We start from the raw sequence: 18,911 nt of genomic DNA on the forward strand, positions 1-18,911 counted from the left end.
GGGGACCAACCAACTCTTGGAAAGGTGGACCACCTATCCCAGCAACTCCAGAAACTCCACCACCAGAGCCGTATCCTGGGTGCTCTCCTGCAAGATGGGCCGAAAGGTCTCCTCCTTCTTGGGCACCACACAAAGTAAATTAAGTTCCTACCTGAGGAGTAAATTGAGTACTCCTGAGGAGGTACTGGAGCAACTGCTTTGAGATTGAGCAAGCGTTGAAGGTTCTGGCGAAAGGACTGCATCTTCCATGCCGCCTGGCTTGGAGAGACTAGAAAATGATCTGGCAGAGAGCGGGCAAACACCAGAGCATAACCGTCCCGCCTCACTTCCAGGACACACTGAGTGGACGTGATCTCGGCCCACTTGGGGAAAAACCTGTGTAGCCGGCACCCACTGGAACCAAAGGGAGCACCAGCAAAGAGTCATTGGCCAGGACGGGCAGTGGGGGAACCGGCAGAGGGATTCCCAGCCCCCCCAACGGGTCCCCCCCGAAAGGACTGCATGCGCTGATAAAAACGACCCCTAGAAAACCCGAAGCCTGGAAAGTAGCAGCCCCACACCCAGGGCAGTACTTGCGGAACTCCTGCAGATGCCCATGGGCAATGCCACCAAGAGACCCTGGGCGGGCACAGTCCTCAGGCAGGCGGGGCACCATAGAGTCCTGCAGAGTCTGAACCAACTTATCTAAATCCTCTCCAAACTAAAAAGACCCCCGAAAGGGAAATTTGGTAAGCTATATATATACGTCGACCAAGCACGAAGCCACAAAGTACGTCGTGCAGCCACTCCAAAAGCCATAGACTTGCAGACGTCCGCACCAAGTCATAGAGAGCAGCCATGAGGAACGAGGCAGCCATCTCAATCTTTTCCACCTCCTGATCCACCAAGGACCAGTTATCAGACTCACGATCCAGGACACACTCAGCCCACCGAAACACAGCGCGAGCCATCAGCCCTCACAAATAGCCACCTGGACCTCCAAGACAGAGACATGGAAATTCTGTTTAAGAATGGTCTCCAACTTGCGCTCCTTAGAGTCCCGTAAGGCAGAACCGGCTGCAACAGGCATGGTATGCCGCTTAGCAATCGCTGAGACCACCGCGTCCACCACTGGTGACTTCAAAGTAGCCCTATCTCCCTCCGGGGTGGGATACAAACGAGCCAGGGCACACACCAACCAAAATGGCGCCTCCGACGTATTCCACTGCACCAGAACTAGATCCCGAAAATCCTGATGCATAGGAAAAGAGCAGGAAGCAGCTCGGATCCCCCTAAGAAGAGGGTCCCGCGCACGCAGGGTCTCCGGTGGTGCTTCTTCAAAGCGCAACACTGAGGAGACCTGCTGAATCAGATCTGGTAGCTCATCCCTCTGAAAAAAGGCACCCAACGGACGCCTCTTTGCCAGAAGGCGGGAAACCTGACGTCCCGCTCCCAGTAGCCGTCCCAAGAGGATCCTGCAATTCCTCCAAAGGGTCCAGGTCCTCATTCAGGCCAACACGCTCCTTTGACCACCAATCCGCAACCCAAGCCACCCATAGACGCTTAGACAAGGGAGGAGGAAGAGGGGACGCCAAAGGAGAACAGGGAGGCAAAGCCACAGGGGGTGCGGGACCCCCAGCCACATGAAAATAGGCTCTGCACAAAGAAAAATTTAAATTAGGGGACCCAGCTGAAACCTGCCCCTGTTTTTCCAATACAGGGGGAAGATCACCTGAGGTTGCAGACAAAATGGAGAGGCCTGTCTGTTAAAATGGCGAAGTTCCTGCCAAAAATACTGTAGCTGCTGGGAAGCCTGAACTGTCTCAGTGGCTAAAGCAGGCAAGACGGCATCAGCTATTAACAAAAATCAGCTGAGGGGGAATCCATCCGGGGGCGGTGGGGGAAGACCGGGCTTCTCCACTGCTTCCATGCCGACTCGCGAGGCACTAGGGCCGGGGAGCCCTGGACGCCTGCAGCCTCAGCCGATGGAGCTCCACGACCGCATAAGCCTGAACAGCTGTTTTCAGGCCAGCCGTGAGTGCCTTGCGTCTGGACCAAATAGTGCACCACTTCCCCTGAGAAGTGCTCAATTGGTCCATACGCGACCTAGCTAGAAGAAAAGTGCCAGTTACATAGAAACATAGAAACAGACGGCAGATAAGGGCCACGGCCCATCTAGTCTGCCCACCCCAATGACCCTCCCCTACCTTTCTCTGTCAAAAAATACAGTAATTTACAGCATAGTTATAAAGAGAAAGCAACCCTTCAGACCAGCACTACCCTCAGGATTTTTTTTTTTTCAGAACAGACTTCACTGGCTCTCAAAGCAGCATGCCTTGCTTGACTTAGGGGGCAAGGCTTACTGCTGAGGCACCTCTAAAAAAATGTTTGGGAGGTGGAGGAAATGGGGGGAGGGACTCCGCTCGAGACCCGCCAGGTTTGACACCCCCAAGGTCGGACAGACCCCCAAATAGGGCCCACCCAAGCTCAATCCGGCACAAAAACAGGGACTAGGATCCTAAACAAATTCCAACAGCCCTACCAAGAGAGATGGGTACAGCTCCTCACACCTGCTAAGACTGAAAGAAGACCGATAGTAATAGGGGAAGGTACTCTTATGTACTATTCCACAGTTTTGTTTCAGTCTCCACCTGCTGGTCATGATGAGATATATACCCGCTTGTAAGATTAATCTATATCGGTCTGGAGAGTGCTAATGAAGCATGTTTTGTAGATGTACCCACCAACTAACTTGTCTGATCACGACAGAAGGAATCCCCCATCAGCTGAGTTGGTTTCGGGGATTCATGACGGCTCAGCTGATGGGGATTCCCCTTGCCAGGGTATTGGTGATAAAGTGCGCCAAAATAGCAGCCTGGCATCCCTCCCTCTCCCTTCCTTCTTCTCTGCAGGCGGAGAGGAAGAGATGCCAGATTGAGATTCAGGATAATGGCATCCTTTTCATCAGCATTGTGGGGGGAAGGATTGGGAGACCAGATAGAGGGGGAGCTACTGGATCATTGAGGGTGCCAATGCATACGTTGGCTCAGGGTGCCACAATCCCTTGAGCTGGCTCTGCCCAGACCCTGCTTTGCAACTACAATCTCCAAAAGATGAGGCAATATGACATACAGACTGGTGGGGTGGAAAGATATTCTACAAAAGTGCATATCAGACTTACTGACCATAACCTTACCGGTTCATCTTTCTCGAGCTTCTCATCAATAGCAGCTCCAGTGATACTTTTCCTCCGCTTGCTTCTAACAGGTGTGTTGTCATCTTCAGGTCTATCCATTCTCTTCAGAAATGGTCGAATTGCTCTGCTGGGCAGTGAAGGAGACCGGAAGAGTCTGCGGCATTTACTCCGAATAATCTCATCCTTCAAAGAGGAAGGAAAACCAGAGAGATGGTTAGTGACATGACTTCAAGCTAGGCAGAAGTGAACTGCTGCAGCACTTTACAAATTGATTTGTATGGTGTCCTAGGTGTACTGGGCATTAAGCAACAGACACCGTACAGGCACATGAACTTACCAGAGAACTTTCAAACCAGGTACAAGAACAGAAAGGAACAAAATGTAAGACATGACTAGTTATCAACACCTGTGTTTCTTTGCCCAAGTAAAGCCAGGGTGCTATGCAAAACATTCAGATTTCACTGCCCAGGTCTGCATACTATTTCTAAGTGTGAGCACGCCCTCTTGTCTGCATTTCTTAAGTATTCTTTTCTTCCCCTGTTATGTATCTAGGTCAATGGATGTCTTCTGCATTATTTACAGGCTCCGCTCTTTCAGCTGTATCCAAACCATCTGTCCACTAAAGGGTGGGCTGTCTATGCCAATCAGCACTTTAACAACCAGTAAACAAAACAATTCTCCAGAGGCCTGGTTGCAGCATTTGAAATGCTAATCAAACCCTCATCACAAACCTACCCTTCATTCTATCCTCAGTGGCAGGTGTGCAAGTGCAGAATCAAACAACCCCCACCCCTCACCACCAGGATTTCTCCTTCCCAAAGGATTCCAAGAACAGCAAGGTAGGAATCTATGTGCAAGACTGTAGATCATGGACAGAAACTACAGCTGAACATGGGCTAAGGATTTTATGTGTTACCCTAAGAGGATTTATGTAATAATATCCTATTTTTGCACAGAATTAGCACAGGAAACTGTGTGATAGAACTGCTCAGGGGTGTGTGCTCTGGGTGCGAATTTGTAGCAGGGAAGCAGTCTGACCACTCTAAACCATAGCAAACAATAGCTGCATGCTATGGTTTGCTTTGGATTGCCCACTACTGTACGGTTGACATCTTTTCCTCACGACGCTTATGTAGTCCTACCAGATTTGCAGTTGGGATCTGAATAACAAAATAGAAGTCCTCAAGCACTCCAACTCCCCCCCACCTCCACTCCAGCCCTGGTTCCAAGGCTCCCCCCCCCCCCCCCGACTCTTGTCCTGGCCCCAATCCTCCCCTCCTTGGCAATACCAACTCCCTCCTCCTATCTCCCTGTTCCAACCAAGCTATCTCCCCCACCATTTCCCACCCCTCCTCCATGCAGGATAGCCCCAACCCCTAACTTGATGGTCCATTCTATCCTTGCCTTTCCAAAACTGCTCGTGTCAGCCTTGTGGTACTAACATATACTGCAAGGCTGTTACTAGAGGTCATGCCCATTTTTGACTCGCAGCCACTAAGGGCAGGAGCGAGTGGGATAAATTCCAGAATATGACATCAGTTTTAAAAGTGACTTGATTATTAGCGCAGCAAGCTGAAAACCAGGGAAGCTGAATTCAAATCCCATGGAGGGTTCAATGCAGAAAACTGCAGTTTAAAACCATGTTCCGATGGCTTAGCAAATGGCTCATAATGTCAGCCTATAGCAAAAGTTCAGCGTCTCAATGCAGCAAGCAATAAGCATTCAAATTACATTTAAAAGTGTGCATGGTCAGAAAAGGCTGCACACAATAGTAATCCGTAGTTCACTGATATAATGTCTTCCTTCCCCTCAGAATGTGAGCCAACCACTAGTTATGCACCAACAGTAAGGGGGATATTTAAAAGAATAGCTGTAGCCAGATGCATCCCTTCTTCTCATCCTTAAAAATCTATGTAACCCTCCTCAAAACGGTGACAGATCAAAAGCGCGCACCGACAAAGGCGCGCCGAGACAACTGAGCGCAAGGTGGAAGCCCGCGCCGAAGAAAAACAGTGTTTTAAGGGGCTCTGACAGGGGAGGGGTGTGTGTGTGGGGGAAACCCCCACTTTACTGAATACAAATCGCCCCGGCGTTGTGGGGGGTTTGGGGGTTGTAACCCCCCTCATTATACTGGAAACTTAACTTTTTCCCTGTTTTTTAGGGAAAAAGTGAAGTTTTCAGTATAATGTGGGGGGTTACAACCCCCCAAGCCCCCCACAATGCCGGCGCAATCTGTATTCAGTAAAATGGAGGGGGGGGGGGTTCCCCACCAACACCCCCCGTCGGAGCCCCTTAAAACACTGTTTTTTTCGGCGCGGGCTTCAGCCTTGCGCTCAGTTGTTTCGGCGCACCTTTGTCACCACGCGCTTTTGACTATGAACCCTCAAAACCCTTGTAAAATTATCTCTGGTACTCAGGCAGATCCACCTCCCCTGACCCAACACAGAAAAAGTTCTGGAAGTTTAGCAACATTCTCCCTCCCCTACTCCTGCCAAACAAAGAGCCCTGATGATAGTGGACTCCCGTTCCCTTCACTCAACTCTCCTGATCTGACTCCCCGCCCCCCCCAACATAAAAAAATAAATCCTTGGGGAGATATGATACAGACGTTTAAATACTTGAAAGTTATTAATATAGAACCAAATCCTTTTCCAGAGAAGAGAAAATGGTAAAACTAGAGGACATAATTTGAGTTTGCGGGAAGGAAGACTCAGAAGCAATGTTATGAAATTCTTTTTCACGGAGAAGGTGGTAGATGTCTGGAATGCCCTCCCGAGGGAAGTGGAGAGGAAAACAATATTCAAAAAAGCGTGGGATAAACTTAGAGGATGTAAATTAAAGAGCTATGGTCTGTACTGGACAGACTTGCAAAGTCTATGTCCCATATGTGATGATTTGATGTAGGATTGGGCAGGGGAGGGCATCAATGGGAACTCCATTAACTTGGAACATAAGAATGTTACTGGCCAGACTTTATGGTAGATATCCTGGAAACAGGATGGTTGGATAGGCTGGAGTGAGCTTGGACGGCAACGTCAGCATTTGGAAACTAGGACAATACCAGGTGGACTTTACAGTCTATGACCCAGAAATATCAAAAAAGAGACAAGTTAATTTAATCATGTATTTTTAATGGGTATAACTAATGAGCAGACTGGATGGACCGTTCAGGTCTTTATCTGCCATCATTTACTATGTTACTATAAGTCTAGTGTATCCACAATCTCGTATTCAAACCCCACAGACCATCCCCATCTATCTCAAGGAGACAAAAAGCAGAAGCAAAATCCATTCACCACTATGGTGATACCATGATTCAAAATGGCCATACCTCATCCTTAGCATGTGTTCTGACTTACTATTATATGTCAGTATGCCAAATATAGTAACTTTATAGACTGACCTCTTAAGAGTCCTCCATTAGCAGTCAGGATGACAATGGCACTGGGAATAGGGGTGAGTGGACATCATTCCTGTCTTTTTGGGGTGATTTCAAGAGGTCTGGGGAGGCGATGGGCGGTACACTTGATTTACCAGGGATTTATTTTTCCATGTTGATGGGAGGGGTTTAATCAGGGGGGGGAGGAGGGGAGACCACTGACTATTGGGGTCTCTTGTTTATCGGGTATGATCAAATAAGTCAACTAGACCATGGGTCATCTGAGGTGAAGTGTCACGCTCCATCTCAAATAACCTGCAAGACGAGCTGTATGCTAGCTCAGACTTAGTATTACAGCCCAGTCATTGCATTCAGCCTGTCAGTCTTCTTCACACTTCTTTGCATCGGCACAGTTCTTAATTTCCACTGGCTGGTAGGACTGCATAACCCAAGCATCTGGACTGGTCTGGTAAGATAATAAGGAACCATGTGTTGGTCTGAAAACACCAACTAAGAAACCTTGAGTAATAACTTGATCCTGTATGAAACTGAACATTTACCCTCAGATTCTATAAATGGTACCCAAATTCAGGCACCCAAAATTGCACATAGACAAGCATAGAAATATGATGGCAGATAAAGGTCAAATGGCCCATCCAGTCTACCCATTCACAGCATCCACTATCTCCTCCTCTCCCTAAGAGATCCCATGTGCCTGTCCCATGCTATAGAAACATAGAAATATGATGGCAGATAAAGGCCATGTGCATGATGCAGAGATCTGCAAACAAATAAATTAAAAATCAATAATTGACTCTTAACAATCATTTGTTGCCATTAAATGACTCTAATTCGGATCTGTGAACAGATCTAGATGTACGCAAGTCTATAAAGATCCTAATCGTGCAACCCAAGAGGAAACGTGGCTATGGGAGAGGTATGGATGAGTCAGGGGTCTTTCAAAGAATTATGCGCAATATTACAGAATTTGGGGGTCTACGTGCCCAAATTGCGTACCAGGATTTACACCAGGTTTCAGTTGGTGTAAGTCTTCTTGCCCAAAGTTGGGTGCCAAAACACGCATTAAGCACTATTCTTTAAAAAAAAAAAAAAAATTCAACCCAGAGCATCCTTTAAAGAATAGTGCCCAAGTGCAAATTTTTCCCAGCGCCTACTTTTTTTGCGATATTTACTGAATCTGGCCCTTGATGTGCAATAAAGCCAATCCAAAGTGCTAAATTTAAAAACAAGTTAAAAGCCATTACCTGGTCGATGTCTTCACCCATGACCAATGGTGCAGTCAGCAGATTCTCCATGCCAGATGGCACATCGGAGTCATTCTAAAGGAAAGAAAAATTAACATTTAGACTCTGCTTTACGACTGATCATAAGAGCATCTATGAATTTTTATAAACTTGTCATCATGGACAGGTGAAAAGTACTGGAATGACAAAAAAATTATTTAAATCAAATTTTTTTTTAATCTACCATGAAAATGAGTGCAAATAACTCCCTTGACATTCTACAAAATTTGGCCTACTACTTCATAATACTTGCTCCTGGGAACGTGCAGAGCACAATGCTATACAATATATACCCAAATGGTTACAATCTGAGTATCTGGCAGTAAATAAACTTCCTCAAATCGCCAGTCAACAGTGAGATCTGAACCTTCTTCTCTACATGTCACAGATTTGTGCTCTTAACACTGCCCACCCTAATCAGACTGGTGGATTAGTTTTACAATATTTAATGTTAAAAAAACAACACTTCATAAAGAGGCTGTGCGATTTTCCCAAAATAATACTTTAAGATGTCAGCTGGAAATTCTGCTCAGATCATGAGCATCTCTTTCTCAGGACCCCTACAGGAGGCCCCATGTTAGTGAGGTGTCATGAATTATCGTGCATCCACTGGTCCACAATGGCTATGAGGCTACAGATGGCACCGGCAAGAACTAATTGATGGGAGGGAATTTGTGAAGCTGCTCCTGGGGTTCAGAAGAATGCCACAGAACCAGTTTGAAGAGCCTCAACTACAATAAACAAGGTCAATGAAGACTGCAGACTGCTCTTTGTATCTTAGGTGGGATTTCTTAATCACTTTTACAAAAAGACTCATTCAAGGTGATGTACAGCAAATACAGGTTGACAAAAAAAAAACTAAAAATTTTGTTAACATTATAACAATAGTAAAATGAAACAGTATGAGAAATATAAACCTTTAACAGCACCGTAGAACAATCATATAACAAAAATATGATAAATGTCAGCAAAATACAAATGATAACTATAATAAATGGACTACGAGGACCGGCGCAAGTTTCAAGTTTTCAAGTTTAATAATGTTTTTGATTAATCGCTTAATCATATTTTAAAGCGATGAACATAATAATAAAATTACAGCATTTAGGGAGTAATATAATACTTAACAAAAAATTAAGTCCAAAAAGGACTATTAACAAACTTAACAAACAAGTAAATAAAGGGAAAAAGGGGAGTGAACTACAAAATATTTAAAAGAGCAGAACAATCAAGGAAAGAACATAAGGTAGGGGATATAAATATTCCATAGTCTTAAACAAAAAAGATTAAATCAAAAAGAAATAATTAATTATCGAAAGCATCTTTGAAAAGAAAAGTTTTCAAATTACTCTTAAGGAGTAGAAGAGACGCTGGGAAGCAGGGATCACAATATGATCCGGTTAAACCTGGACACAGGGGTGAAATATCGATCCAGAACAACAGCCACGGCGCTGAACTTCCGAAAAGGGAATTATGAAGGGATGAGACTCATGGTGGGGAAGAAGATAAAGAAGAGGATAAGCACTGTAAAAACGCTAGAGCAAGCATGGTCCTTTTTTAAGGACACAGTCACCAAGGCGCAAAATCTACATATACTGTGTATCAACAAGGGATCCAAGAGGAAAAAGAACAAGGAACCAGCATGGCTCACTGTAGCGGTGAAGGAAGTGATCAGAGACAAGAAGACTTCGTTTAAGGAATGTAAAAGGTTTTGTCAGCAGGAGACCTGAAGTCATTATGCCGTTGTACAGATCCATGGTGAGGCCTCACTTGGAGTAGAGAGTTGCGCGGGGACAGAAATCCCACCCGTCCCCACCCGTCCCCGTGAGGAATCCCTCCGTCCCCACCCGTCCCCGTGAGGAATCCCTCCGTCCCCACCCGTCCCCGTGAGGAATCCCCTCCGTCCCCGCGAGGAATCCCCTCCGTCCCCGCCCGTCCATATAAACTTCAGAAATAGTTATTTCATTTAATTATGCTACTGAATTAAAGGCTCTGGTAGAAACCCATTTACAAATAAGCAAAAAGACTTTATTAATTTGAAAATATTAATTGGGAAGAATACATACTTTGCAAATGGGTTTCTACCAGAGCCTCTAATGTTTATAAATTTTTTATCAACACAACTAATATACTACTTTATCCTGAAGCAAAATAAAAAAAAAGAAATATAATTATTTTCCTACCTTTGTTGCCTGGTTTCTGCTTTCCTCATATTCTCATTCAATTCCTTCCATCCACTGTCTCTCTTCCTTCTGCATCTTCCATTTGCTCTGTTACTGTGCCTCTCCCTTTCTTCCCCCTTCCAAATTGGTCTGGCACCCATCTTCTTCTCTCCGCTCCCCCATAGTCTGGCATCTGTCTTCTTCCCTGCCAGTGTCTTCTCCCTACTCTCTCTTCCCCATTTCCTTTCAGCGTCCTTCTCCCCCCCATCTTCCCCATGTCCTGTCAGCGTCCTTCTCCCCCCTCTGTCTTCCACATGTGCTTTCAGTGTCCTTCTCCCCCCTCTGCTTCCCCATGTCCTTTCAGCGTCCTTCTCCCTCTCTGTCTTCCCCATGGCCTTTCAGCATCCTTCTCCACCCACCCCCCCGTCTTCCCCATGTCCTTTCAGCGTCCTTCTCCACCCCTTTGTCTTCCCCATGTGCTTTCAGCATCCTTCTCCCCCCTCTGTCTTCCACAAGTGCTTTCAGAGTCCTTCCCCCCCCCGCCCTTCCCATGGCCTTTCAGCATCCTTCTCCACCCCTTTGTCTTCCCCATGTCCTTTCAGCGTCCTTCTCCACCCCTTTGTCTTCCCCATGTGCTTTCAGCATCCTTCTCCCCCCTGTCTTCCACAAGTGCTTTCAGATTCCTTCACCCCCCCCTCCGCCCTTCCCATGGCCTTTCAGCGTCCTTCTCCACCCCTTTGTATTCCCCATGTGCTTTCAGAGTCCTTCCCCCCCTCCTCCCGTCTTCCCCATGGCCTTTCAGCGTCCTTCTCCCCACTCCTTCTCTACCGCCCCGGGTGCAGTACAGCCGGCCAGGTCCCCTTACTTTTGTGGCACTTCCCCGACCGACTGACAACAGCCCCGGTCCGACAAACCTCCCTGCCCTTAACTGCGAATCTAAATTACCTTATTACAGCTGCTGTAAGAAGATAATTTAGATTCGCGGCTACAGGGCAGGGAGGATTGTCGGACCGGGGCTGTTGTCGGTCGGTCGGTCGGGGAAGTGCCACAAAAGTAAGGGGACCTGGCCGGCTGTGCTGCAACCGGGGTGTGGCGGGGCGGACCGCCCCCTCCCTTGGTAGCCACTCGAACCGCGAGGCTACTCTCCTCCTTACCTGCACTGCCTGCAGCACAGAGCCAAACGGAAGTCTTCCCGACGTCAGCGCTGACGTCGGAGGGAGGGAGGGCTTTGTTTAAGCCCTCCCTCCCCTCCGACGTCAGCGCTAACGTCGGGAAGACTTCCGTTCGGCTCTGTGCTGCAAGCAGAGAAGGTAGGGAGAAGAGCCGCGCGACTGAGTACATCCAGCCCCGCAGGAACCCCGCGACCCTCGGAGGCGTCCCCACGGGATCCCTGCGACCCTAGGGGCGTTCCCACGGGATCCCCGTGACCCAAAGGGGGAACCCGCGGGAACCCGCGGGATGCCCGCGGGTCCCGCGGGATTCCCGTCGTCCCCGTTCCCGTGCAGCTCTCTAACTTGGAGTACTGTGTTCAATTCTGGAGACCACACTACCATAAGGACATGCTGAGGATCGAGTCGGTTCAGCGAATGGCCACCAGGATGGTCTTGGGGCTAAAGGATCTAACGTATGAAGAAAGACTAAAGAAGTTGCGGCTGTACTCACTTGAGGAACGAAGAGAGAGAGGAGACATGATTGAAACGTTTAAGTACATCACGGGTCGCATTGAGTCGGAAGATGATATCTTCTGTCTCATGGGTCCCTCGACCACCAGAGGGCATCCGCTGAAAATCAGAGGAGGGAAGTTTCATGGAGACTCCAGAAAGTACTTCTTCACCGAAAGAGTGGTGGATCAGTGGAACAGACTCCCACTGCAGGTTGTTGAGGCCAGCAGCGTGAAGGATTTTAAGAGTAAATGGGATGCTCACGTGGGATCTTTAAGGGAGTAAATTCGGGAACGAATACTCTGGAATGGGCAGACTTGGTAGGCTATAGCCCTTTTCTGCCACTATGTTTCTATGTTTCTAAAAACGGACGAAAACTGGAAAAATCACAAACAACATCAAAGCATGTGCCATAAAGCGGTAAGAGGGGCCAAAATAGACTACGAGGAAAAAATAGCCAAGGAGGCAAAAAACTTCAAGCCGTTCTTTCGATATATTAAGGGGAAACGACCCACGAAGGAAGCGGTGAGGCCGTTGGATGACCATGGAAAAAAGGGAGTGCTAAAGGATGACAAAGCCATCGCCGACACACTGAACACATTTTTTGTGTCTGTATTTACCAAAGAGGATATACACAACATACCAGAAGCCAACAGGCTATATGCAGGAAACGAAGACGGGAAACTGACAGGGTTGACGGTCAGTCTAGAAGAGGAATGCAGGCAGACTGATAGGCTTAAAAACGATAAATCCCCAGGACCGGATGGCATCCATCAGAGGGTAATCAAGGAACTGAAAGGGGCTATAGCTGAACTGCTTCAACTAATAGCCAATCTGTCGATCAAATCAGGAAGGATTCCGGAAGACCGGAAAGTGGCGAATGTTACGCCAATCTTCAAGAAAGGTTCAAGGGGAGATCCTGGAAACTACAGACTGGTGAGTCTGACCTCGGTACCGGGAAAGATGGTAGAGGCGCTGATAAAGGACCGCATCATTGATCACCTTGATGGACACAATCTGATAAGGACCAGCCAGCACGGCTTCAGCAAGGGAAGATCTTGCTTGACAAACTTGTTGCACTTCTTCGAGGGAGTAAACGGGCAGATAGACAAGGGCGACACGGTCAACATTGTATATCTGGATTTTCAGAAAGCGTTCGATAAGGTCCCACATGAACATTGGAAAATTGCGAGCCATGGAATCGAGGGTTAAATACTCACGTGGATTAAAAATGGCTGGCGAATAGGAAACAGAGAGTGTGTGTGTGTGGGGGGGTGTTAATAGACAATACTCGGACTGGAAAAGCGTCACGAGTGGAGTGCCGCAGGGTTCGGTACTTGGACCCGTGCTCTTCAACATATTTATAAACGACCTGGAAATTGGTACGACGAGTGAGGTGATTAAATTTGTAGATGATACGAAGTTATTCAGAGTAGTGAAGACGCAGAAGGATTGCGAAGACCTGCAACGTGATATAAACACGCTTGAGAAATGGGCTGCGACTTGGCAAATGAGGTTAACATGGATAAGTGTAAGGTGATATGTCGGTAACAAAAATCTTATACACGAATGCAGGATGTCCGGTGCAGTACTTGGAGAGACCCCCCAGGAAAGAGACTTGAGAGTACTGGTCAACAAGTCAATGAAACCATCCACGCAATGCGTGGCAGCAGCGAAAAGGGCGAACAGAATGCTAGGTATGATTAAAGAAGGGGATCACAAACAGAATGGAGAAGGTTATCATGCCGCTGTACCGGGCCATGGTTCGCCCTCACCTGGAATACTGCATCCAGGACTGGTCGCCGTACATGAAGGACATAGTACTACTCGAAAGGGTCCAGAGAAGGAGGAGTTGCCGTACAGTGAGAGATTAGAGAAACTGGGCCTCTTCTCCCTTGAAAAGAGGAGACTGAGAGGGGACATGATTGAAACATTCAAGATAATGAAGGGAATAGGCTTAGTAGATAAAGACAGGTTGTTCACCCTCTCCAAGGTAGAGAAAACGAGAGGGTACTCTCTAAAGTTAGAAGGGGATAGATTCCATACAAACGTGAGGAAGATCTTCTTTACCCAGAGAGTGGTAGATAACTGGAATGCTCTTCCGGAGGCTGTTATCGGGGAAAACATCCTCCAGGGATTCAAGACAAAGTTAGACAAGTTCCTGTTGTATCAGAATATACACAGGTAAGGCTAGTCTTTGACCTAAGGGCCGCCACATGAGCAGACTGCTGGGCACGATGGACCACTGGTCTGACCCAGCAGGGCAATTCTTATGTTCACATAACAGATATTTATGGATGGCATGGTTTTAACATGAGCTTAAACAAAGACAGTGAGCAATATTTTCGGCCTACTTTATATATATATATATATATATATATTGCTGCATCATATAATTTTAACAGTTTTAACTCTAAAACTTCACCCATACCTTTACGTCATCCTCATCTAGGATGTCCATAAAGCCATCATCTTCCTCATCATTATTCAGGCAGAAAGTCAATGAGGACTTGCGTAGCACTGGGCTCTGACTCTCTGGCACAAGATCCTCCTTTTCAGGGGTGGAGAACTAAAAGATGGATACAAGATGGAAGAGAAAACACTTTATTTCACCAACATTCTCCTTGTAAGGTGGTACAACTAAAGAAAGAAAGCGAGTGGTATCCAAAGCTCATCTACCCCACATTAGAGTTATACTTACTCTCAAATTTTAATTTTTTTGTTGGTTTTGCAAATTTATAATTTCAATTATAATGTGTCATGAAAAGCCAGGGCTAAAAAAGTTTGAGAGACGCTGCTGTAGACGAACTAGGTCTGCATAACATGGTCTGCAGGGCCAATCAACCCAGGATGACTTGTGATCCTGTGAATGACTCAACCTAGAATGGGCCACAGGAGAAACATGCAGAAAAGCCCTTTCCCTGGATACGGCTGGACCAACACGTCAAACCCTGCGCTTTCGGGCTCATTTCTTCAGCCGTAAAAGTGATCTCTTTGCGTTTGCTGCTGAGGTTATGAGATCCATCAGTGAGCACCCCCAGTGCCAAACAATGGCATCAAACACTAGTGGGGAACAGTGTCCACTCCACTGGGTTGAGCATCTGATAACCCCTCTGGTCCAGCTCTGGGTCCTCATCTGCACGTGATGCAGGCTGAAGACCAATCCTCGGTGCCACCACATCTGTTGCACTTTAAGCAGATGCTGGGGGATCCCGACAGCTTAAATAAGCATTCCACATCAGGCTCACAAAATCTGGGGTGAAACCTTGCACAAGGGGTCTCAATGACCACGGCAAGGACCCTGAAGGTCCTCCAGTGCTCTGCGATGTTTACACGTCTGCGCTTTGCCAAAGCTCCTTAGGAGTGCTCTGGCAAGGGCCTCCTCCCCTGAGGATCCCCAGCTCTCTCCTGCATGCCCTGTGGCACACGGACAGTCCTCAGCTGACCATCCAGCATAAACCTGGCATGATACAAGGGTTGAAAGACCTGAGGGGTCCATCCCTATCGATTTTAAGTAAAATCGAGGGGTTTTGAGGCAGATAGAAAAAAAGATTATTTAAAATCCAAGATGGCCACCACCAGCGAATTTGTGAAAAAATGGCCCGTGGGGAGCTCCCCTGAAGTTCAAAAACTACAGGGAAAGGGGTTTTGTAATGGGGAGAGAACCACTCAGCCAGCCCACTATTAATCCCGGCCAAGCCGGGAAGGAGCCAAAGAGCCTGCGCTCAAGCTCCTGATAAATCAGGGATAAGCGTAGCTACTCAGGGGATGGCCTTCAAGCTCCAAAAATATTACAGAAGGCTCGCTAGACAGGTATTCCCCAAGGACTGATCCTTCTAGCAGAAGATTTCTGCCACTAAGTCTGCATCTTCTCCTAGGCAGAGGTCCTTATAAGAGGAAACCTATAAGAACCGAGCCTCAAACTTAAAACAGGAAAAACCTGAAAATAATAAAGCTGCAGAGCAGATCATAAACACATCTGAGCAACTTGCTTGCAGAAAAAAAACTGAGGGGGCAGGGCTCAGCCTACTGGGAAGGAGGCGGAGTTGAAAGATGAATAACCCTAGTGTTCAGTATTATTAGATGCATTGCACTATTAATTTAAGTATTTATATACCACTTAAGACCTAAATGGTTTACATTCAAGAACTCAAGCATTTTTCCCTATCTGTCCTGGAGGGATCACACTTTATCTAATGTACACTTTATCTAATGGGGGATTAAGTGACTTGTCCAGGGTCACAAGGAGCAGCATGGGATTTGAATCCCTAACTTCAGGGTACTGGGGTTGTAGCTCTAACCACTGTGTCTAACTGTTCTTTCTGTATTTACACGCTCAAATGCTTCAGCAAGGGAGACAACTTTACACATGTAACTGTCACATTTAGGTGCTAACACCTACACCAGCCATGGACATATGTGTGTTAAGGAGAAATTAGGTTCTTACCTGCTAATTTACTTTCTTTTAGCTTCTCCAGACCAGTAGAGGTTAACTTTACGAATGGGTATATATCTAATCATGACCAGCAGGTGGAGACTGAAAACAAAACTTTGGGACAGTATATCCTAGCCCCTCCTCTCTATTTCCCTCAGTCTGCCGAATAGCCAAGCAGAACCAAGAACTGGAAAACAACAGAGAGAAAAAACAATACTCCGAAAGGAGTAACAAATAACATACCCAAAAATGCTGTTGGAAAATGCAGAGGAGAAATTCCCGAAGGAAGAAGGTCCCCACAGCTCGCCAGCTAAGCCAGCCGAGCCACAGCCGCTGTTCTTCAATTCTCCCCGGCCCTAGAAAAATACTAGAACCCGCAGCAAAAACCAAAAAACTGCCCGCGCAACAGCCCCAACAACAACAACAACAGACAGGGTGGGGACCTCTACTGGTCTGGAGAAGCTAAAAGAAAGTAAATTAGCAGGTAAGAACCTAATTTCTCCTTCTTTAGCACTCTCCAGACCAGTAGAGGTTAACTTTACGAATGGGACGTACCAAAGCAGTCCCTCTCACGGGCGGGACCCCCGAAGGGCCGATACCAGAACACGCTCACCGAACACCGCGTCCCGACGCGCCTGAACATCTACCCGATAATGCCGAACAAATGAATGCAAGGAGGACCAAACCGCAGCCTTACAAATATCCACCGGAGGCACGAGCGACAACTCAGCCCAAGAAGCTGCCTGACCCCTAGTGGAATGAGCCTTGAGAAACTCCGGAACCGGCTTCTGACTCAGAAGATAAGCGGAAGCAATCGTCTCCTTGATCCAGCGCGCAATAGTAGCCTTAGAAGCGCCAGCCCCCCCGACGAGGACCCGCCAGAAGCACAAAGAGATGATCGGAGCTCCGAAAATCCCGGGTCCGCTGCACATAAGCATGGAGGACCCGACCGACATCCAACTTGCGCAGCTGTCGTTGCTCAGAAGAACCCTCCCGACTACCCAAGACCGGGAGGACCACCGATTGATTGACATGAAAAGGAGAAACTACCTTCGGCAGAAAGGAAGGAACAGGCCGCAAAACAACCCGCTCCTTCGAAAACTCCAGGAAGGGAGCCCTACAAGAGAAAGCCTGTAGCTCAGACACCCGTCTAGCGGAAGTAATGGCCACCAAAAAGACCGACTTCAGCGTAAGGTCCTTCAACGAACAGCCATCCAACGGCTCGAAAGGAGGGCGCACTAGAACAGAGAGAACCAGATTGAGATCCCAAGAGGGAATCGAGGGCCTTATGGGAGGCCTGATCAACTTGGCCGCCCTAAGAAAGCGAATCACATCAGGAATGGCTGACAAACGCTGACCTGTCACCAGCCCCCGAAAAGCCGACAGGGCCGCCAGATGAACCCGGAGAGAAGACCAGGCCAGGCCCCTATCCAGGCCATCCTGCAAAAACTCTAGAATGTTAGGCAGAGAAGCGCGAAAAGAGACCACTCCCCGCGCTCGGCACCATTCCTCAAAAAGACGCCAAACCCGTACATAAGCCCGAGAGGTAGAAAGCCTCCGGGACCCCAAAAGTGTAGAGATCACCTTGTCGGAATATCCCTTCTTACTCAGGCGGCCCCTTTCAAGAGCCAAGCCGTAAGACAAAAGGGAGACGGGTCGAACATGGGAATGGGACCCTGCGTCAGAAGATCGCACCCGAGAGGCAGAGGAAGAGGATCCGCCACCAGATGCCTCACCAGATCCGCATACCACGGACGACGAGGCCAATCCGGAGCCACCAAAACCACCAGCCCCGGATGGCGAACAATGCGAAGCAGTACTCTGCCCACTAATGGCCAAGGAGGGAACACATACAACAGCCCCTCCGTTGGCCACGGTTGGACCAGAGCATCCAGACCCTCGGCCAGACCGTCCCTGCGACGACTGAAGAAGCGGGGTACTTTGGCGTTGCCACTTGTAGCCATCAGATCCATCAGGGGCTGCCCCCAAGCACGCACTATCAACTGAAACGCCTCGGCGCCGAGACACCACTCTCCCGGATCCAAGAAGTGACGACTGAGGAAGTCCGCCTGAACGTTTTCTACCCCGGCAATGTGAGAGGCCGAGAGGTCCAGAAGATGCGACTCCGCCCAAACCATGAGCCGAGCCGCTTCCTGCGCCACCAGAGTGCTCTTGGTGCCCCCCTGACGATTGACATAAGCCACCGCCGTGGCATTGTCCGACAGGACTCTGACCGACTTGCCCAACAAAAGGGAGTGGAAGGCCAACAGCGCCAGCCGGACCGCCCTGGTCTCCAACACGTTGATCGACCAGGAGGCCTCCTCCGTGGACCAGGTTCCCTGAGCTGAGTGACCCAGGCACTGGGCCCCCCAACCCAGGAGACTCGCATCCGTAAGGAGCACCGTCCACCGCGGAAGATCCAGACCCACCCCCTGAACTAGGTGAGGGGTCCGGAGCCACCAACGCAGACTGCAGCGCGCCAAGCCTCGCAGGGGAACCGGAACATCCATCCCGTGCCTCTGGGGAGACCACCTCCGGAGCAGAGCATACTGGAGAGGACGCATGTGGGCCCGCGCCCACCTCACCACGTCCAGGGACGCCGCCATCGACCCCAGGACCTGGAGGAAATCTCGCGCCCGAGGACACCGGGACGCCAAAAGCAGGCGAATCTGAGATTGCAATTTGCTCACCCGGGCCTCTGGGAGGAAGACCTTCCCCAAGGAGGTGTCGAATAGCACCCCGAGGTACTCCAGACGCTGAGCCGGAACCAACCGACTCTTGGAAAGGTTGACCAC

General features: G+C 48.4%; 1 protein-coding gene across 1 annotated transcript in view; it reads right to left on the bottom strand.

The window, feature by feature from the left end:
- Window positions 1-18,911, bottom strand: part of CDC25B (cell division cycle 25B) — a 64,224-nt gene that overhangs the window by 18,581 nt on the left and 26,732 nt on the right. Inside the window, exons 8-10 of the mRNA XM_033953211.1 lie at window positions 14,113-14,250; window positions 7,820-7,894; window positions 3,176-3,358 (exon numbers count right to left, since the gene is read on the bottom strand). Coding sequence (XP_033809102.1) covers window positions 3,176-3,358; window positions 7,820-7,894; window positions 14,113-14,250 — 396 coding nt within the window. The remainder of the gene's footprint in view (window positions 1-3,175; window positions 3,359-7,819; window positions 7,895-14,112; window positions 14,251-18,911) is intronic.

The sequence above is a fragment of the Geotrypetes seraphini genome, chromosome 1, assembly GCF_902459505.1.
Source record: "Geotrypetes seraphini chromosome 1, aGeoSer1.1, whole genome shotgun sequence".
NCBI classification, from domain to species: domain Eukaryota; kingdom Metazoa; phylum Chordata; class Amphibia; order Gymnophiona; family Dermophiidae; genus Geotrypetes; species Geotrypetes seraphini.